Source organism: Cydia pomonella, chromosome 7 (assembly GCF_033807575.1).
Source record: "Cydia pomonella isolate Wapato2018A chromosome 7, ilCydPomo1, whole genome shotgun sequence".
NCBI lineage: Eukaryota > Metazoa > Arthropoda > Insecta > Lepidoptera > Tortricidae > Cydia > Cydia pomonella.
In genome coordinates, this window is record NC_084709.1 from 20,723,085 (window position 1) to 20,736,793 (window position 13,709).

General features: G+C 37.1%; 1 protein-coding gene across 4 annotated transcripts in view; it reads left to right on the forward strand.

Annotated features, from left to right (window-relative positions):
- The window catches only part of LOC133520121 (PDZ and LIM domain protein Zasp), an 89,013-nt gene that overhangs the window by 33,419 nt on the left and 41,885 nt on the right, over positions 1 to 13,709 (forward strand). For all 4 annotated transcript variants that reach the window (XM_061854448.1, XM_061854449.1, XM_061854450.1 and 1 more), the window contains exon 2: positions 10,426 to 10,530. In XM_061854448.1, coding sequence (XP_061710432.1) covers positions 10,426 to 10,530 — 105 coding nt within the window. The remainder of the gene's footprint in view (positions 1 to 10,425; positions 10,531 to 13,709) is intronic.

The window sequence follows — 13,709 nt, forward strand, 5'->3', positions numbered from 1 at the left end:
AAGGGCATTTAATTGATGAACACAGATATTTGTACCAGATACAGGTATGTATCATATACTTAATAGGAAGTCCCAACCTTTTACTATACTGTGTAACATTTATTAACGCAACAAATATTTCTCATTTTCATTTTTCCATTTTCATTTTTTCATTTTCATTTTTTCATTTTCATTTTTTCATTTTCATTTTTCATTTTCATTTTTTCATGGGTGTTCTATGTATGTATTTATCTATAGAAATATGTATATCGTCGCCTAGTATCCATAGTACAAGCTTTGCTTAGTTTGGGGCTCGGTTGATCTGTGTAAGATGTCCCGAGACCGGAGTTCCAAGTTATATAGAGAATTCACCATTATCAATGTGCTTATCGCGAATAACTAACTACTACTAACTAACTACCAACCCACTAACTAACTATTTCTTATCAAGCAGATACGTGGGCGAGCGTGAGCGCTTTATGTCATAAACATCACTCAAACGCCAAGGTCCTGGACCTGGACGCAAGGGAGCTAATGTATACTGTACTAAAGTGTGAAGTATCTTTCCATAGTCTGAAGGATAGTAACGACTTTAGGTGTTCTTGGCGTCCAAAAGGTTAAAGGAAATAAGTTTTTGGCAAAAATGTCATTCCACAGGCAACTAGTACTCATCGAGACAATTTTAAAAACCCTAAACACAATTACGTTGTGTTGTTTTATGACAGAGTTCCTATGGCCATGTCCTGTCTCCATCATCAGATCAGTTCGATGGTACCATAATATTGCATTGTCACCAAACTTACATATGTATGCAAATTTTCAGCTTCATCGGAAGTGGGTCAAATTTAACTTGCAAGATTTGACCCGTACAAACATACATAACATTGCAAGTTAAATAAAAGCTTGTAAAAATGTTTAGCCTTAGCAATGCATCTATTACACCTTGTGTAGGTCACAGGGACGTGTTTACCTTTTTACTTTCATCCGTCGGCTTGACAAGGCCATGCTAAACTACGCACAACGTAATGGAAAGTGGACGGCTCACGGAGTTGAAAGATAGGCAGAGCTACAATGGCTGAGACGAAACTGTGAAACATAAACTATGTATTGTCCAAAATTTCCTTATGGTCCAAAACTTACTCAAAATATCTTCGTTTAGGTGTAAGGCCAGGTGGGGTATTGTGAAGTAAAGTAAAGTAAAGTAAAGTAAATTTTATTTGTGGAACACAGGTGTTACATTTAAGGTCTTATGTATAAAGTAATAAATAGAACTCTGTGTTTTGCCTATTGGCATACAAATATTTAAAAAAGTCACATACATATGTTAATAATAAAATTATTACAAATCAATTACCTAAATTAGGATTATCAGTAATATTTTACAGCAATAAAAATATTTATAATAGAAAAAAATAGCAACATTTCACAAATCTAGAATATAATGATGAAGTACTTACATGTTAAACTAGTATCTATATAAAATGGACAAGTTATAACTATTTCAGGTATCTTCAAAAAAATCATTTACTGAGTAATAGCTTTTGTTTATTAAGTATGATTTTAGTCGTATTTTAAACTGGTCAGGTTGCAGGCACTTTATATCATTTGGGATATTATTGAAAATTTTTGGAGCCATACCCAGTATACTCTTACCCAAGAAAGCTGTGTTGTGTTGACTATTACAGATGTTATTAAGATATTGTACACGCACGGGAAGCTTGCTTTGTTGAGATATCAATTTGAATAGTTGTGGATTGAATTTTATAAAGTTTGCTAATTCATATATATATAGTGCTGGAAATGTTAAGATTTTTAATGATCTAAAGAAGAGTAGAACTACAAGATAAAACACACACACGTACACATTATTATGTTAATAAAACCCTATTGATTGGGGTATGTATGGTTAACAAATTTCATGCAAGTTATGTATCTTCGTATTGGCTGTAATATTTAAAAGGGGTAGATGTTGTGAGTAGAACTACAAAATAAAATCAGTTGTCATCCAACCGTCGTTTTCTTACACAACATGGGGTAAAAGAAACATCGGGGCAATAGAAACACTTGTAGGGAAATAACCCTCAGAGTTGGAACCACGCTAAGTTTTTATGAGTACATTCTTACTGTAATGTTTGTGGTTAGAGTCTACTGTTTCTCTTGCCCCGAGCAAAATAAACCATGTTTTTCTTACCCCACCTGACCTTGTATACAGTATTTACGCTCGACACGAATACTTACTTACATAACAAATGGTCGAGAGTTTAATGGCTCAAACCCGATAAGTGCCACTTACGCGTTCCAGGGTTAGCCAACTAACTCGTAATTAAACGTTTATACAGGGTTAAACTGTACTGTATAAACCAAGTTTGTAGTTAACTCCAAGTTAGTCGGCTAATCCTGGAACGCGCAAGTGGCCATAAGTGAGTACCTATGAGTCGGATCAAACTAACCCCGCACAGACTTTGCAGTGACAGAGCGTCGAAGTGCCACCATAAACGTCAAATTCCTATAATACAATTTACGTTTACAGCGCTTTCATACTTTGACCATGCAAAGTTGGTCGAGCATTAGTTAATAAAGTAGATGCGATTTCCATATAGATTTTCGTACATTGACTCGCCTGTTGCTATCTCTATTGCACGCGCATAATTATATTGCTATCCCGCCCATGATGCCGGTGTCAATGTCACTGTCAGGGCGTTAAGCGTCGCTACCTTCTGGTCCCGCTTAATATAAAACGATATATATATATATATATATATATATATATATATACGACAATAAATGCGAAACCATCGACACGAGAAGAAGAAGAATGTCACTGTGCGAGCTTGACTGCAATATGCGCGTGCAATAGAGATAGCAACAGACGGGTCAATGTACTAAAATCTATTTGAAAGGCGTCTCGGCTTTAGCTTAGAAGGACTCTTTGTATCCCTGCAAAATCGATTTGTTACGAAGTCACCGTTTTCTTTGAAGCGATCCTCTGTCTATATTTCAACTCTGTGGTGACTTGTGTAAATACTGCAACTACACAATACACAGCGTGATGCGCATCTTAGTTTGCAATGTACGAACATAGTTAACAGATCATTGGTCGACCTTATCTCCTTTATATAAGGGCTACGTACGATTAATCTGTTAACTGTATGAACGGTAGATTCCATATTTAAATTGGCGCAGTTGGCCGACTATCTTAGTTTGCGAAAGGAAGTGTGTCAAGTCCAAGTACGGATTCTAAAATGCTTCTGCAAAAAATGAACTATAAAATCTATAAATATATATTATGAACGGAAATATGGAGTTTAATGGCGAGTTTACCTTTTAAAACTTGTTAAACTTACTTATAACTTTGTATAACTTTTAAGAATATTTTGTGACCCCCTACCACGGTACACGAGCCTGAATGCTTTGAAAATGTTATGTAATGTAAAAATGTACTTGGATCAAAATAAAGATCTCTACCTCTATCTCTCTATCTGTACCTAGTTGGTTGTAGCCTGCCTGTAGACCGCGAGCCAGGAACAGATTTCCATCACTAATCGCCTCCCGGGGAACATTTTTTAGCTATGGTGGCTCAGGTCGCTTAGCCAACGTGCATATCGTTCACGCTCTGATGTGGCGAACGAAACGCAACTGTCACAGTCGCACTAATATGGAAGAGTGATAGAGAGAGATAGCTACGATACGCTACGGAGCGTGAACGTTTGTAACGTTGGCTACGCGGCCAGTTGGCAAAGCGCTGGAGTATCGATCCCGAGGCCGTGAGTTCAAGTTTCACCCAAGGCAGTATACTCTCCACTTTTAATTTTTTTCTTGTATGAACCATTTATTAAATAAATAAATAATTAATATTATAGGAAGTTATTACACAAACTGACTAAGACCCACAGTAAGCTCAATAAGTATACTAAGACAACGATATATACAATGTTTTGTAAATATTTATAAATACTTAAATACATAGAAAACACACACTCAGGAAAAAATATGCGTGCTCATCACAGAAATAAATGCCCTTACCAGGGTTTGAACCCGGGACCATCGGCTTCATAGGCGGGGTCACTACCCACTAGGCCAGACTGGTCGTCACATCTATATAGTCTATTATCGTCGTTGTCTAATACTACAGACCTGTTGATTACAGTCGTGGAACTATGTAGGTTGATTTGTGAAAGACCGTCTAACAATATTTACTTACTTACAAGTTATTACGTTACCCGACACGCTGACATATTGTGTTGTACCTAATCGTCTTCAGAGCACATACCTAATTAAACATCGCATTCCATAGATAAGGCATTCTAACGACGCCAGCGAGAATAGGCGCGAGATGACAGCAAAAAGACTATCGTTAAGGACGTTAGGACGGTCCGCATTCTTCAAAAGAATAGAACAGCTTTACCATTTATAGCTTCTGTCGTGTGACTTACAGATTTTTATAGATTTTACAATGGTTAAAATACAGATTTTCGGGTTGCGGAAAGTCTCTAAAAAGTTAGAATAGCTCTTGGACATTTCAGCAAATTTTCACAGGAAACAAAGGAAACTTTTTTGGAAATGGAAAATTTCGATCCCCATACAAAAATATGGGAACTTACCAAAATTTTTATATGTGGAAATATTACAATTTTGAATACTTTTCGAGGGCACATCAGTAGTTAAAATTTAAGTTTAAGTACATTAGTACCTATGTACAGTCGCCATCAGATATATCGGACCGGCTGAGGCGCTCACAAATAACTGAACACTTCTCTATCGTCAAGGCGTTAGAGTGCATGTTCAGATATGTGTGGGAATAAAATGTATGTTAAGTCATTTGCCCTGTGTTCACTCGCATTAGGTAATAACTCCTTCACTCACTTAGACTATACGAGGATTAGATTAGTGTGTCCACCCTAGAGATGTGTAAATATCGAATCACGTGAGGTGATAGAATACTCATTTGGAAATGCTCAGAGGTACAGATTTTACCTATTGCTACGAGATCATTGATATTTTTTTTAATGACATACTTTTGTTCTCTTAACAATAAAATTGTTTAGTTCTGTCTGTCCATTCCCCCCTCTGTTTGAAGAATATTCAGGTTCATATCGCATGGCTATCGTATCAAGCGGCGAGCCTGACAAAAGTGTACCCAAACGTTGACTATCGTGTGAAGGTTGCCTGGTAGAGAATGCCTATAGCATTAAGTCCACCTTTGTGCGCTTATATTGTCTATCTTGCAATAAAGATTAAATAAAGTAGTGGATCTGTGAGCTATAGACCTTGCGAGCATAACTTAAAACAGAATAAATGTATCGATTCGTAATTTCGTAGATGTGAAACATTTCCAAAAACTGAACCGACTATTTACTTAATCATTGAACCTGCTCGTAAAATTTCACAAAATTCGGCTGAGAATTGCGACCTGACATGCGGACATAGAAGCATTTTTGCCCAATCGGAAGCTGAAGCGGACCTCCGCTCGGTCAGTAAACTACAACCACTATCGAAGTCGCTAGTCTGCGGCGACCCTATGCGGTCAAGTACAGTCGCCATCAGTTATATCGGAGCGGCAAAGGTGCTCACAAATATCTGAACACGCCTCTATTGCCATGGCGTTAGAGTGCGTGTTGAGATATTTGTGGACACCTTGGACGCTCCGATATATCTGATGGCGATTGTGACAAGCGTGGCTATTTTGTAAGCGCTAAACGAGCACAAAAAGTTGTCAGAGGCGCCTGAATGACTCGTCATTAACAACAAACGACTTGTTTCGTCTTTTTATTGTGAGAATTGATGGAGACGTCAGTTGGAGAGTGTCGCGACCTTTTGATTGGAGCCGATGCGTCGAAGGATGAATGCGCAATTCACCAAGTGCATTTGATTTCAATAAGTGCGGAGAAAAAGTCTTAATGAGGCTTGACTCGCAGATCGCAGTAGGCAGTACCGTCAAATGTGCCTACTTTTCTTACGTACCTAATTGTGTTCCAATTGTTTTTTCTACTCGTCGACTATAATGATTGAATTAAGATTTCGTATACCAAACTATAATTGCGTAATACTTTTCATGTATGGGCTCCCAACTCAACTATAAAATTTCTTTCGATACGCTGTAGTCAACTACAAAAAATTTACCAATCACGTGCCACCGCGCTCCCGTAAAACGGCGTACGCGTAGGCTACCAATTTTCATTACTTATTTAGGTTTTATAGTAAAAATAACAATTTGAGATGACTCGTAGAAAACGTACCTCACTTAGGTAACTCAGCAAGCTTCGTTGCCTAAACACGGTGCTCGTCTGAAAAGCTCTCTATTATTAAAGGATTGTATAAAATACTATTATACTGGCTGAAATTTTTATCGCCAGCCATACTCTGCGTGGTTAATTTATAAATCACACTGAACACCTTTTCATCAGCGGCATCACATGAGCTGGAAATGCTGGAATGTATGAAATGACCTTTTTTTTTGCGATATAGGCATTGTCCCCATAATAAGTTGTTCTGAATGACCTATAAATTTCCTACGCAGAGTATGGCTGTATATATGTTGGCGGCCGATCGTAAGATTAGGCCGATCGCAATGTTTCTGTGTAATATTTTGACGGTAGTCACATTAAACCAATAGATAGGTAGATTAGGTAGGATAGGTTCGTTAGGTTGCTTCAGATGCTCGAAGGGCAAACTGTCCAGGTACAGATATACGCCGACGCAGGGAGCGAGACAAAGATTTTTACGTTTCACGATATACCTAAGAATTTCACTATCTGCCTGATCTTACGATCGGCCGCCGACATATATTAAAACGATAACACAACCTCATTTAAGTGTTACAAGTTTACAACATGATAGTAGTGATGGTCTATTTTAAACGTTTCGTATCTATTACCTATGTTTATGTTTGCTTGCAATGCTTGTGAACTATACTATCGTTGTTTTACTACCTACTATAAAATGAACGTACCTATCACCTACCTACTGCAGCTGCAGTTATACAAGTAATGTACTATAGACAGATGAGCGAAAGGAAATACAGCAACTCTTGTGGTTCAAATCTAATCAATATGTACCTATGTTCTTGACGCTGTTTTCGACTATTTTGTGGTAAAGTTGAATATCCAGTTTTTAAAACTTATTTATTGTTTAGCGCATCACTTATCACTTAAGTTGAATCTGCGTACATCGCCTTGATGAAGACATGACATGAAGCAAAATAAAAATAAATGACATGAGTCAACCCTTGATCGAGTGAGAGTCGATTATGATGGTGCCAATGATTCGTCAATCGTCTGCCATACGCAGGCGCCCTTTACAAGGTTATGCATTTACTCTCACTTTCCAAGTGCTTTGGCTGAAAAATATTGCATCATAATAATAGCGTGTTTATTTAAGTGTTTGACCATTTCGTTACAAGGGGATTATAGTCTTACCTTCGAGTACGTAAGTAGTTATTACGCATCTCAAATCATATGTATTGTCTGAATTATGCAGTCAAATTACTTATACAGTCTAAGAGACATGCAGCACATTTCTGCTGGGCTAAGATGGTCGGCTCTTTATAATTTGTCACCATGCCTGTCACGTTCTAACAAATATGTAAGCGCGAAAGTGACGGACATAGTGACAAGTGATAAAAATGGAACCATAATACCCCCGCTGGCATATATCTACAGAAAATATGGTACCAGAAAATGACAATTAGTCAAAAAAGCAAAATCTGGCTAAGATAAAATGACTTAAGGGTCCTCACCAAGCTCGGTTCTCCATACAAACGTGGCTAGATTGCTCTGAAACTTTGTACTTACAAAAGGATAGTGTATGTTGTATATCTGTAATTCGTTTATGTAGCCTCAGATATCATAGTTAAAAAAAAAAAAATACAGCGAAATAACAAGGAAGGCAAGGAAGGTGGAGCAATATAAACTAATTTCAGCCCCAGATATAGCTCATGTCATTGTATGTGCAAAGTTTCATTACAATCCAACACGTAGTTTTAAAATAAGAACGAGACTCCGTTTGTATGGGAAGGTGTAATTCGGTTGAGCTTGCTGCGGACTCTTAACCAAATAGTTGTCGCAGTTTTTTAGTATCAAATGTTAAATGTTTACATCGACATAAAATTGTTAACCTACATATTAAAACTAGATGGATTTCAAGAGATTCTTTTACCACCAGTTTTTCTGTTCAGATTTTAGACAATCCCTCTTTGGCCTCTTTGGCCAGAATGCGCCATAAGCCCTTAAGGAATTTCATATACACACGCCTTAACACAAGCCTTATTGAGCTTACTGTGGGACTTAGTCAATTTGTGTAATAATGTCCTATAATATACCTACTGAAGAAAATTCGACCCATGCCGCCATGACCCAGGTGGCCGAGCAGTTTAGGCATCTGTCGCGAATGTAGAGGACGCTGGTTCGACTCCAGCATTTCCAGCCTTGGACACTGGAGGCCTTGGTAACTTTTTCTTTCGTATATGACATTTATTTCACTTTACAATCACATTAAATGTCTGTGCTATTTATACAGATTACATCCGTTTGTATGATTAGGAAGTAATTGATCGGATAAGTCACTGTTCAGCCAAGAATAAAGGCATCCACGAGATCATATCACAAGATTCCTTAATTAAATCCAAGTATATCACGAAGAGAAATCAAAGACCTGTTGAAGAAAATTGATAAATGATTCGTTTATTGTTTATTCTTTGTACCTGTAAACGAAAGTTTTGCTCACCTCCTTTCTCTAATGTCTCTGCGTTCGCACTTAGATTTGATCACAGATAAAATAGATCGCACGATGTCTGCGGGCCCGGCTGGGAGAAAATAAATCATCAATTAGGTCGATCAAATGCCAAGCTAATGCCCCGTCATCTTAATCGCCAATTTACTTTCTTTCTTTGAGGATTTATGACTGGTCTTATCCAGGCGTAATGGACGCTAAAAGCTTCGGGTCCTGTTTGGACAGAAAAGTTAAGAGCGATGAATTTATGACAGGTTTACCTACTACTTGTCAATAGGCTTTTAAGAGGATATAGATCGTGTCATTCAAAACGACGCGTGCCTTATTGTCATGTTGTTAAAGGTTAGATTTGACAAATCTTGGCGTCATCGTGGATGACCGATCTATAGTGGAGGACGGCTCCTCCATTCAAACGTAGTCCCCATTTTCCACGGATAATAACATTTTAGAAAATATTCTTAACACAATTTGATTTGTAAAGTATATTAACCTCAGTCACGCTCCTTCGTTAGATTTATTAGATTATTATAAGTGTTATTAAGAGCTTTTTAAAATTTGTACAATATATGTTCTTCGCTCCTAAATTTTATAATAATCAAAAATTCGAAAAAAATCCAACGTAGGGGCATAGCTGCGGTTCATATACATTAAAAAAAAATTCCTTAATGTCAATATCCAGATAGGAAAACGTAGTCCGTTTGTACGGAGAACAAGTCCTCAACTATACTCTTAAGGCCCCCCCACAAGGTTCGCATTTGTGGATAAAATTTTTATCACGCACTTATGAGAGTTTATGCTCATCGATATACCACTAAAGGCAACTCGATAATGGTTCTGCGGTTATGACAGTGGTGTCGGCATACACCCTTTCACTTACCTAAGTATATGACACTTGTCCACCACTTGCCAAAAAGTGGTGTTATATACATGTGAGACTCTATTGTTATTGTTGTACTTGGTGGTGGTCAGTAGAAGGTAGAAGTTTATTTGTAGGCAGTATTCCGTAGGCATCTATAACTGTAACAAGTCACAAACATGATATAATAGTTAATAATTAATAGTGTAAATCCATGGGCTTCCAGCGCCAGGGTCGGATTTAGGGGAGGGCAACCGGGGCTAAAGTCCCGGGGCCTCCACAAAAGTGGGGCCCCCACAATAGTGACTTCAGAAATTTTACCATTTATTTTGAATAATAATTTGGAGCCAGGGGGCCTCCACTCCTTTATTGCCCAAGGCCTCCAAACCTCTAAATCCGGCATTGCCCAGCGCGTACAAGTTTTTTGCAGAAATCGCGAAACGACTGGTTGACGTAATTGGTGACCGAAGAGCTGGCGACTTCCTCGCACAACGTATCAGCATTGCGATAAAATGAGGAAATCCCGGATGGTACAATAAAAAAAAATTGTTTATTTCGTGCCATAATCCATAGAAATTGGTTAGTAATTGAACTTCTTAAAAAATCTATGTTAGTCATAAGAACTATGTACAATGCCTCAACTGCCTATTTTAGTTTTAAGCTTGTTATTAATTTAGTTTAGTATTTATGCAGTTAATACTCTGTATATATCAATTATGTAAATAAAAGCAAAAGTAATAGTGTAATACTGTTCAAGTAACGGGTCCCTTCTCATCCGTTGTTTCGAAATGGCGCCTCTTTAACTCGAAGTTGATACTGAACTTTTTTGATCCATGTATTAACGTTGTATTTATTGTCGACAGATGGCACAGTTGCTAACTGTGCGGCTAAACAAGGCGGGCCCGGAGCCGCTGGGCTTCCGGCTGCAGGGCGGCAAGGACTTCGGCACCCCTCTCGTCGTGCAGAAGGTAACTGATTATTTAAACTCAGCTGTTCCAACCCAACCAGGGATCGGAACCGGTTTTTTGCAAAAACATCGAAATAACCATATATTTCGGTTTATTTTATACTCTAAATGTAGGACTCAGTTGTGTTTTCAGATAACGACTTCGTATTATTAGATTGCCTAATTAGAAATGAAGTAATTAACAAAGAACGAAAAAATACGGTTTCCGATCCCTGGTTCCAACAAGGGTGGCTTGATGCTGGAAAACAGTGAGCAAACTTCCATTTACTCCACTGTTCCAAGCTAAAAGTCACACCAAGCTAACCCTGCACTAATAACTAAGTGACATAGTGTTGACTATAAATGTCAAATTCCTATGAAAATAGTGACAATATAACACTTTGTGGCTGCAAAATCGGTGCAGACTCATCTTATAAATACTCAAACTCTAGTGAAACGTAGTAAACATCATGTATTTTCCTAAATCGTGCACATTGAATCTTCATCAGTCTGTTTTAATTTTTTTTTTGGTAACAGCATTTAGTCATACGTATACGGTGGATAGGTACAGTCACGTCTGAAAATATCGATACGAAAAAAGTGCCAAAAATATGTTCGTGTATACATATTTTTGGCACTTTTTTCGTATCGATATTTTCAGACGTGACTGTACATAACTACTTAGTCTCATCTTAAAACAAGACTCAGAGTGCACTTGGCCTCTTTATGAGGTACACTATGTACCAATAATATTTATCACGAAATTCATGAATCACGCACGGCTGTCTCGTAACACCACACAAAAGAAATGGACAATGCTTTAAGCTGAAGTATGTAGCTGCTTGCCTTAAAAGGTGTCGATAACACAAAGAGCTTAGCGATACTATCGCTCATCATTCGTAACTATTTTAAGTACCTACAGTACACGTTTTGGTTCAGTCAGGCACTGGATTTAAAAGAGAGATTATAAAGTTTTGTTTTCAATTTCTACTCGTCTTTGGATTATAAATACATATACATAAAGAGCTTCATAGATCAAACTGGCATACTTACATTTTGATATTGGATACGCCGTGACACTTAAATGAACTGAAATGTGTATTATGCAACGACTTAAAGAACTATAATATTGATAAGGCAACACTACCGCACGATCGCACATAGAGCAAACGACATCAACGCGCGTCTGAGAAATACATCTACACTTCGATTCTGCAGGGCTTAAATTTTCACTAAATACTTATTTGACGTCATAAAAATACCTATTCGTTTATTTATTCGTTCCAAAAAAGTTCATAAGTAGATAATAGTAAGTATATTATAATAATAGTATATAATAGATCACTCACTAACGTTAATATTAACCTGTATTACTTAACTTAATGGTCATGGTCGTTTAACTCCCGCCATCCGAACCTGCAATTTTCAGTTCTGCTTAATATGTTTTTATGTTCGTAAGACTAACATCAAAACTCCTATGGATTAACAGTTAAAGATGTACTACCAACCACACTGTTAAGAGGGGGTGTACAGCCAGGAAATTAGGAGGAAACATAAGATATGGCGCGCTGCGCGAATAAGCGGCGAAAGATTAGGCCATCGTTCCGCTTTTATAAATTCTAACCTTTTATCTCAATTACTCTGAAAATATAATTGTGTTTACAATTTTTTCTCGTTAGATCCTTCGGCTATATCACTAGGTATTTCAAAATTATACTGCTATAGTATGCAAGATGACGACACACAACTGAAAATTAATGAAAATTAGACATGTTTTCGTGTGTTTTTAGGGCTTTGGTTGAAATAAAATATTTTTATCATGCTCTCTTTAAAATTTCCGTTGTTGACATAATTAAATATTTATTTATTGAAATTGATTTTGTGAATTATTCTTCAATTGTAATTTATTATTTTGCTATTAATATATGATAAAGCATGTACTTTAGACCTGTGCACGTGTAATTAAGTATATATATATCAACAAATTCGTACGCCTACCGGCAAAACATAGTGATCGCAATATGCTTTATTTTTTTAAGACCAATACTATGTACCTATGTTTAACGAATAAATGCATTCTGATTCTGGAGTTTGCCCTTGCAAATATAATCCAGTTTCCGTGTGATTTTTTTCATGGCATTAGCCCTTGATTAAAACCTGTAAATCAATATAATAAGTACAATTTAATAAGTGCGTTAGCCTCCTCTTAAGGATGGTAGCGTCGTTCACACTGTTAACTGACAATTCGTAAACCTTATAGCTACGACATAAGGTCCATTGGGTAATAATATTGTTGTTGGTAGTTATAATATTTTTTACACGCATTCGAAGCCACATCTTGATCAAACAAACAAATCACCCGCTGTTCAATAACTGTAATATTAAGGTGGATTTTGCGTGGGCTGGTCCACAAAAAAAATACGTAGGTACTTTTGGTCGTTATGTACTAGTGGTATTGTGTCTGGGGCACACTAAACGCGGAAGTGGTGTATTTTGTCTATTTCCGTCCATAAAAGAAAAATAAATATGAAATGTCATAAGAATCAACCTTCGATATGTGGCCACGAACGCTGTAAAAGCTGGCCATACACCATACTGTATGGCCTGCCTGCGCAGTTTTATCAATTGCACAGGTAAACCGGAGCGTGAGTGGCATTCGACTGTGCAGTTTCCTTTACAGCTTTACCTGTGCAGTTGAACTGTACAGACAAAACTGTACAGGCACCCTAGTGTGTATGGCCAGCTTTAAGGGTTCTAAACGTGTCGGGATGTATTTTAAATTCATGATACGCGATATAAATCGTTTTTAAGTAGTTTTATTTCATGAATACCACGTGACTTAATTATTCTGCCAATAAATACATAATACCACGGATGGAGAGTGGAGAGAACCTACTAATTATGGTTTAAATTTGTTTTATTTTGTACTCACGGTATATATGGTATATATGGCATTATCTCATTGGTCGAATGACTGATCACGTGGTTTTGTTTGTTTACATTCATTCAAATAGATATACAGAAAAAATATGTATTCTTTATGTTTCAATAAATTATGTATAAGTGTTCAAAAAAATATGTATTCTTCAAACATGTGTTTGTTTAAAAAACTCCTAAGCTTTTTTCTTAATATTTCTTATAATATGTATATGTACATGCATATATGTTATAATCGCAAAGAGGATGTCGGGGCGACTTGGA